Source organism: Merops nubicus, unplaced genomic scaffold (assembly GCF_000691845.1).
Source record: "Merops nubicus isolate BGI_N331 unplaced genomic scaffold, ASM69184v1 scaffold9464, whole genome shotgun sequence".
Taxonomy (NCBI): Eukaryota; Metazoa; Chordata; class Aves; order Coraciiformes; family Meropidae; genus Merops; species Merops nubicus.
Genome location: NW_008602270.1, coordinates 1 through 8,557, shown reverse-complemented (window position 1 = coordinate 8,557; position 8,557 = coordinate 1). Strand labels below are relative to the sequence as shown.

The window sequence follows — 8,557 nt, the reverse complement described above, 5'->3', positions numbered from 1 at the left end:
TTTATTGCTGACCAGTGGCAGGAAAACTGTTTTTCCAGATTCTGCCTTTAGCCCTGCTAGGAGGTTGAAGCCTTTTTTCCCCACTTTGCTTTTGAACATTCAATGTTTTCTCCACAATACTAACTTACTTTGGACTTCAAACTTTTTCCTGGTGTATAAAGAGTTCGAGGCCCTTACAATCTCTCAGCTAGAATTATATTATTATTTATTAAACCTGTGATTTCCTTTACTGGTGTTCCAGGTTCTGCAGAACTCATTTGAGCTGGATGGGCTCATAGGAAAACCAGAACTAATGCTACTAGAACTAGCTTTCCAGCAAAGGCATCAGACCACTGTAAAGCTCCCTTTAACTTCATGCACTTTCACATCCCTGGAATTAGCAAAAGTGTTGGTTGCTAATAAGGAGGTTTGTAGGATTGGCTTACCCTGTTCTAGTTATCTTCTCCACTCCAGTGCTTCTCACTTTGCATAGTCCTGAATTCTGGACTTCTGTAGCATTTCCAGAATGGAGAGAGTGAATTATTAAAATCAAGTGAAATAATCTTGACAATGGATCACCTTCTGTGAAGGCCCACTTTTGTTCATGTTTTCCTTTCACAGTGGTTCTGCATGCTAAATGTGATTATAATATCTGTATATTTCTGAATTAATACTAATAAACTTCATTGAGGTGGAACAAGCTGATTCCTCCATTTTGGTTTAAACTCCCCTGTCAAACAAACCTGAAAGCATCTCTGAGTAGGTCTTAACAACAGAATGCTAATGTACTAGGTTGGATTCTCTCCCAGCCTGAGGACCCTCAGCTATCTATTAGATCAGACTTTAAATGGCAGACATTTTGTTACAGCTCTTACTAAATGTGGGTTAATTTTCCACTATTTTCTCTGCACATCAGGCAGTTATTCCGAGTCCATTGTGCAGTCCCAATAGTTGCTGTTACATTTCAGAACTGTCATCTGGAACGAAATTAGCTCTTACTAGTTAAGAGCTGGCTTCAAGTAATGCCTTTTTCTGTGCATTGGGAGGAGAAGAAATGAACGGAAAATGGCCAGTAAGTTTTAATTTTCCAGTTACTGTGTTATTCTTCCTCTATTTTTGTAAGAGGGTAAGACACAGATGCTCTCTGCTGTCTTGTATGTATTTCCTTTCCATTTTCTACAAATAGAAGGTGCATGTGGCCAGCAGGGTTACTATTTTGTTCCTAATAGAAAGAATTCCCTTTAGATTTGGCAGCCATCACATGGTTCTGCAGCACAGTGAAACCCACCCCTGAAGCCTTATGACATGCTTCACCATGTCCTGTGTATGCAGCTTTGGGGTCCACAGAAAAGCTCAAAGAACACAAAGGTGACCTGTGAGCCACTGGAACAGTAATTATGCAAAAAGAACCGGCCCCATACACTGATCTCTAAAGCAGTTAATGGTACCAACTCCCATAATTGGGGTGCAGTCAGTGTCCCCCAGGAAGGCAGGGAGTATGCACACCAGTGACGCATCTGGCGAGCCTTTCAAATACTGTTAAGAAGCTCAGATAGAAGCAGTGTTTCAGTCTAAATGCACAACATGAGATAATTTAATCTTGCTTCACATGGACACGTGGGGTTTTCTGGGCTGTTTTGAAATGAGGGTTTATGAAAGTTATCTTTGCATAGGCTAGGCAGAAAACATGCAAGAGAAACGGGCAGAAGACTAGGACTGCTTTTAGTAGTTACACCAGCCCAGTGCTGCTAAAAGTCATGATTTTGCTTCAAAAAGTAGTTAACACAAATTGTAGTTTGAGCAGCTGGGATGGAAATGTAGGATTGCAGAAGCAGAAGCTGCCTCTAAGAACTACAGGTCAGTGCACTCTCTGCTTCTCACCAAATTTATGACGCTGAAATACAAAAAAATCTGTTACCCATACAAGATCCTTGTCTCCTGCACCCCTTGCTTAAAGCACAGACATCTCCTGTATGTCTTTTATTTTGCACTGTAAGGGGTTTAGGTATGACAAATGCCAAGAACCTGGTGTCATAATACAAAGCTTTTTTTTTCCCCACCATCTTTATTGTTTCTTGGAATAGTTGCAATGCCTTACAAGCACAAGAGGCTTCAGTCCCATACAGGTCATAAAAATAAGTCAAACTGAGTCATTGAAAAATATTTCTTCAACAGAAACAAACAAACAAACAAACCAAAAAAAGTGTCTTTTAATTCCTCTGCTAGTTTTGCAGTTTGACAAGGTACCATTGGTCCCCTCCTTTTTCCACCAACTACTTCCAGCCAGGGGCACAAGTGCATGGAACTTGTAACTTATTTACACTCTGCACAGCATTAGAACGTTACAGGCTTCTTACTGCAAAAGAAATGAGGCTCTTCTACCACCTAGTGCCATAGTTGCTCAGGTGCCGGCCTGGTGAGTAGTCAAGACAGGCTTCTTGTAAAACCACCTCCGTGCTGGTGTCATTTACTAAAAATAATAAACACTTTAAGAAAAATTAGCTGTCTGACAGGCAGCCCTCACTCACAGGCTACTGGAACACTTGTTAGAGGAGAGGGAAGAGTTAAAGCTCTGAGCAAGCACTGGTGATATTACTAGGTGGCACTACAGAGACAGAACTCCTACTTGTCTCTTGTGCCTTTGCAGCATTTTCCAGGATTTTCTTTTTCCATTCTTCGTAGTCTTGCTTTGTTTCAGTCTTTGGCCGTTTACATGGCATCTCCTCCTCATCTTCAGATGCTGTAAGAGAAGGAGAAAAGTCCCTGACAAGTCATCATGTGCAATATTTTGCTGCTAATAACCATGGCAGTGAGCAAATGCAGACACAAGCCCAGGGTCTGTCACTGTGTTACCTGATCCTGTGGTTTGCTGCTTTCCCTCCCCTGCAGGAACAGTCACCTCTTCACCTCTGTGTCTGAATGGACAAATTGTCCTTAATTTCTACTAGGACTACTGAGTATAAACACCACTGTCCTGCGAGGTTCTCTTCATCCTGCTGTTAGCCAGTGGTTTGCAGAAAGGAGCAAGCTGCTGTGAACTGAATATTATGGTGTATCACACAACTGAAATACAGGGCTCAAGTAAATGGAAGGAAGCTGCATCGAGAGGACACTTGGAAAAGATCCTTCACCAAGAGGGTGTTTAGTCATTGGAACAGGCTCCCCAGAGAAGTGGTAATGGTACAAAGCCTGTCAAGAGTTCAAGGAGTGTCTAGACGATGCTCTCAGTCATATGGTTTAGTTTTAGGCAGTCCCGTGAAAAGCAGAGAGTTGGACTTCATGATCCTTACAGGTCCCTTCCACCTAGAGGTACTCTCTGATAAAATAGCATTAAGCAGCAATAAGCTCAGGACTGCTCTGGTGAGCCAATATGTGTTCATAGCTACACACAACTTACCATCCTCCTCCTCATAGTGCTCCAGGTTGGTGTTCAAGCTTTCAGCTGTTTCTACTGCCGGTGGAACATCTTCTAAAAAAAAATAAGTTGCTTTACTTCTGTGTGGTGTTTGAGGCCCCAGGGGTGTTGTTCTACATGCAATTTTTTTGACAGCACTGCCAGCTTCCAGAAGTACGACCTCCCATTCAGAGCAGTTCCCTGGTGCAGACTGATGCCCAAGCTGTGCATGCAGAGGTGCCAGCACACTTCAAGGGTTATGTGGACTGGCTGGCTGCTCTAACTAGCATTGCTGCTGCATTTGTAACCAGTGCCCCACCACACTCATAGCCCAGAAACACACTGCTACCTTTCTTGATTAGTGAGGCAGGGCTAGTGGTTATTTCTTCCCCTTCTATCCCTTTTCCACAATTTATCTTCTAGATGCCTACAACATGCAGCAGGCTGTCCATGTATACAGATGCACACTCTTCCTGATACTAACACATAAACTCCCAGTTGCCCTTAACTGCTTCAGTGGTTGGGCAAGGTTTCAGGTCATTTTGTAGGGCACTGCACTAGTGGAAGGTCCATGCCTTAGGGAGAGAGCAGCAGCTTTTGGTTTGGATTAAGGCCACACATTAGAACGTGACAGGAAGCATGAAGACAGGATGAAGCAAGGGTATTGTCAGTGTGAAAATAAGAATGAAAGCCTGGGAAAGGAAAAAGGAGTTAAGTAGGAAGGAGCAGACATATAAGGACAGGAAGACATGTTGTATTTCAGTCTTCCTCCTCCATAAAAAGGAGTGGAAAGTGCTGCAGGTTCAATAATGAATGAGAAAGATTCCTCATGTCTGTCCACTGTATGTGGAGGGATGGTGTCAGGTAATGGCTGAATTGCTACAAGAAAAGCTAAGGCTTAGGCTCTTAATCCCACAGTGGAGGAAAGGAAAACACAGAAGTGAGTCAGTCAAAGCAACAGGGAGCGAGATATTTGTCATTTCTGTGTCACGTTGCCATGTTAACAGGATGCAGAAAGCAAGGAGAAATCCAAGATAGGTCAGGTAGTATGGGATAAGCAGGGAACAAATTGCTGCAGCAGAGAATATAAGGAACAGTGAGCATTTGAGAAGAGAGAAAGATATTTATTTTTGGCCTGCCCACAGCTAAGCTGTTGTGACTTCCCCAGAAGCAATCAGTGGGAACTAGGCTGCAGGAAACATACTGGAAAGGATGGGCAGGTTTGGGTGAAAGGGAACAGCTAGAAGTGATTAGAATGAAATCCCTAGTGGGAAAGGAAGGGGCACTGTGAGGCCAGGTGATGGGTGTACTGTCTTACCAGGGCTAAAGCCAAAAAAACTTACTGCTGAGTTGTTGGCTGATCTTGTCCAGCTGATTGCACAGCCTGTCAAATACTGATTTTTTCACCCCAGATGTAGCCAGCATTTTACTTTTGTCCACTTTTAGCTTTAGACACCTATAAGAGAAAGTTGTTACCTCTGCACAAAGCAACACCCTAGCAACTATCACTCAGGTGAGGTGATATTAACTATATCAGTACTGCCTGTGAGAATGAGGAAGGTAGGCCTGAATTTTTATTCTATCTAATAGGATATTAGATAGGATTTGCTCAGAAACAAACTTGCTTAAAAAATAGACACCTCCATACAGCTCAGAAACAGCCCCAGGTTACATGAGGCAATTCTATTAGGAAAAGACACTTTTTTCAGATTTTGAGGGAACCAGAACAAAATCCTGCTACTGCAGAGCTGAATGGGACCCCTGTGTCAAGAGAACATTTTTCAAGAGCTGCGCAACTACGCAGCACCTGAATTGCTTCATAAAATTGTTACAAGGCATATGAGATAGAAGATATTTGCATGCAAGCAAATTCTTAGAGGGGCCTGGCTGAGTCAGGTGCTCCTGACATCTGTCTTCCAAGCGAATGCAGTCCTACAGCTATTGGATCAGGAAGGCTTTTCCTTCTTCAGAATGGCTGCTTCCCTGTGCTCAGAAGTAAGCTAGCAGTCATTCCTCTGCCCTGAGCAGCATCTCACCAAAAGCCACTTTTTGCTTTGTGCACAGTTAAAATCTATCCTGAAGGGAAAAAATTCCTACTAAATCTCAAAGTGTTACTAAGGAATTATGTTATGCTGGCTAGGCTGAGAGGAAGGAGGGTGAAGTACAAAACACTAACAGAAGTTCTTCAGCCACCACCATGGATATGTCCTAATGGAATTACCCACAGCATCCACTTACACACTACAGAAAACAGATTTTATTTATTTTAAGATAAGTAGCTCAAGATCCTGTTCTCTCTCCCTCTTTTTCTCTCTCTCTCTCTATAGAAATAAAATACTTCTACTTTCTCCTGAAAGCAAATGCAGTGTAGGTTGGAGACTTCACTGTAAGGGAAGCCCTGGTTTGCTACAGCTGTCTCTACTTCCAGAGGTGGGGCAGCAGGATGTGCTAAGCAAGACCCTTCAGACTGTTCAGATGTGCTGAATGAATCGGCTGCTTACCCTGCAAGCACTCTGTCTGTCTGGTGTCTCCCTAGGTGTTTAAGCACACAGAAGATCCCTCAAGCTATACTCACCTGCATGCAGTGAACAGTGCAGCTGTTATAAAAAGTGGTTTTGAGAAATCAAGATCTGTTTGCTGTGCGTCAGAGAGGCTGGATTCATACCTAAAGAACAACAATAAATGATAACTGTATAGTGCATTTGCCTAAAATGAAGCTGTTGAAATGAATTTGTCACATGGTAATCAGCAGCTGAACGGGTCTCCTGTTGGATCACTTGCTCCTTTGCAACCTAGTCAAGCAGAAACAGCTGCTACTGCCTGAGAAGAGCAAAAGAGACTAGGGAAAAGAAGGGAATTAGGATCATCTCCTCTTCTTGAATTAAAGGTACTTTAAATTAGGGATCTGTAGCAAGGCATGATGGTAAAGCCTATTTCTTGTGCTCCCAGCAACATAGTACTTTTATCTCTACATTACAGCTAGAAGTTACAACAAGATGCATTAAGCCCATCCTGTAATAGAGGGTAGAATTACAATTTCTTTGATTCCTCTAATAGACGTATTTCACAGATGAAGGCTTAAATACACAAGATGATATGTTGGATGCACAGCACTACAGAATTCAATTTTTTATTGTCCACCTGTCCCTAAGCCAATTTTTGTTTGTATTAAGCACTGACAAGCATACATGGCTTTTGTTCACTGATCTGCAACTCAGAATATTCAGAATCCCTAACAACATTCAAACATGTGCTGTCAGGGTGGCAGCACTCCAGAACAGAACTCTTCAGCTATTGCTCTTGTTAAAATAGATATTAAGAGTGCAAAATTTTAGTTAAATCTGTTGACTCTCCACTGAAGTGTTCTACCTATTGTTTTTACAGGTGGAGTACTGTGCATTATAAGAGATCTCCTTCTCCAGAAGGAAGGATTTGTTTCTACTGAGTATTACTTTTGAATTGTGACATGAATAGCAGTTAAATGGAAGCCCATGCAATGCTATGGACAAATACAGGGACTAACAGTCCTGTATTTTTTATACCATTCCCAGCTGAAGAACTGGGACGTGAACAATTACTTAGTGAGATTCACAACTTTCTAGCACGTATTCCAAAAAGTGGCCTAAATAAATAGCTGAACATGCCCGTGCTAAGAACTCACCTCACCACACCAGTCCATGGGAGATACCTGGCCCTTCAAACCATCCAGCTCTTTACACATCTAACAAGCAAAGGATCTTACTAGTGGTTGTCAGTGTGCTCACAGGAGCTTCCTCACCTCTGTAATATTTTTGAAGCGGTGCTCACTGCCTCTGTGCAACAGAACTGCACAGCCAAGTCTCGCATTCCCAGTCTGGGGTTCACCTCTAGCAAACACTCCAAAGACTTCATGGAGCTCTGGTAGGTTGTCTTGTTCAAGCCGGAGAGTTTAATAAAATAGCTCTTTCAAAAAGACAAACCCCAAGAATTAGCAACATTCCTTCTTGACATCTTATCCAGGCAACAAAAATAGATTAAGTAGAAACTATACAACACCATATAATAAAATCCAATAGTTATATTCAACAAATTTGTGCAACGAATGATGTAAGTTTTGACCAGACAGAAAGATCAACCACCTAGGAATGCCACATATTTTAATGCAGTGGGTTTTTCGACCATTTCTCTGGAAAAGAGGCTTGTCTTTTCCATATAATATGACATAGCCCTTTTATTATCAAGTGGTTAAAAACAAAGGTAACCAAGATCTGGGCAACCTGAAGAACTGAGCAGTACTTTCATGCTGCTCCTCATGGGGTCAGCTCCCCACAAATTGCCCTCTGTCTGTGAATGAACAATCATGAACATCTTGTACCAGGGGTTATTTTGGCAGCTCAGTGCCATTTACCCAGCAGGTCAGCAGGCAGAGGTTTGCAGGCAACCCTACAGAGAGGGATTCCTTGGAGACAGTGCTTGCCTCTCACAGTAAAGGGGACAGATCTTAAATTTAACATCTTTGCTGGTAGTTTGTTAGTGAAAGAGTTAAAATTATAACAAAGCAAGCTCGACTTGTGAAATGACTACAACAGTGGTCTCAATTTGCCCTGTTTCAAACTATGAGTAGTGAAAGCTCTAACGCTGTGTTTAGCAGCACACTGGGTGTAGGGTATGTTGGTCATTACTATCCCTTTCCTTCTCCCCAGCATACATTGCACAGAACAGTGATTTTAACAGACGCATGGGGGATGCACCAGCCAGCCAAGTCATACACTGTATCTTACTTTGTCAACTGGTTGTTTCATGAAACTAGCTGCTAGGTCCAGGCACATCACTGCGCTGCTTGTCGCTGTCATCTGAGCCATTAATCCTGTGCATTTCACCTGGGATAGCCGCAGGTACTCTTCAGCTTTTCTACAAAACGCCCAGCAAACAAAACCCTCATTAACAAAACCCCTGTTACAAGATGGAAAGAACTGATCCCAGGCCTGCCCAGTCCGGCACCCCGGCCCCAGCAGCGGCTGCAGCACACGCTCAGGGCAAGGGGTGCTAGGCAGGGTGCCGGGCAGGACGGCGAGCACGGCACAGTGCTGCCCTTGCCCCGGCAGCAGCCTCGCACTTCACAGCCTGAGGCGGCTCTTCCACTAACCACCGGGACCTTCAGCTCTCCGAGATGTCCCAGGTGGACTAGAGGCAAAGGAAGCGGAC

The 8,557-nt window shown here is 43.2% G+C and overlaps 1 protein-coding gene across 1 annotated transcript; it reads right to left on the bottom strand.

Moving 5' to 3' along the window:
- Positions 1-2,543: 2,543 nt before the first annotated feature.
- ORC6 (origin recognition complex, subunit 6) lies at positions 2,544-8,263 on the bottom strand (the record flags this gene model as incomplete). The annotated part of the gene is made up of 6 exons (XM_008938301.1): positions 2,544-2,719; positions 3,377-3,448; positions 4,717-4,829; positions 5,949-6,038; positions 7,152-7,315; positions 8,134-8,263. Coding segments are annotated over 6 exons (745 nt in total), but the record flags the coding sequence as incomplete, so codon positions are not given.
- Between the last annotated feature and the right edge of the window lie 294 nt (positions 8,264-8,557).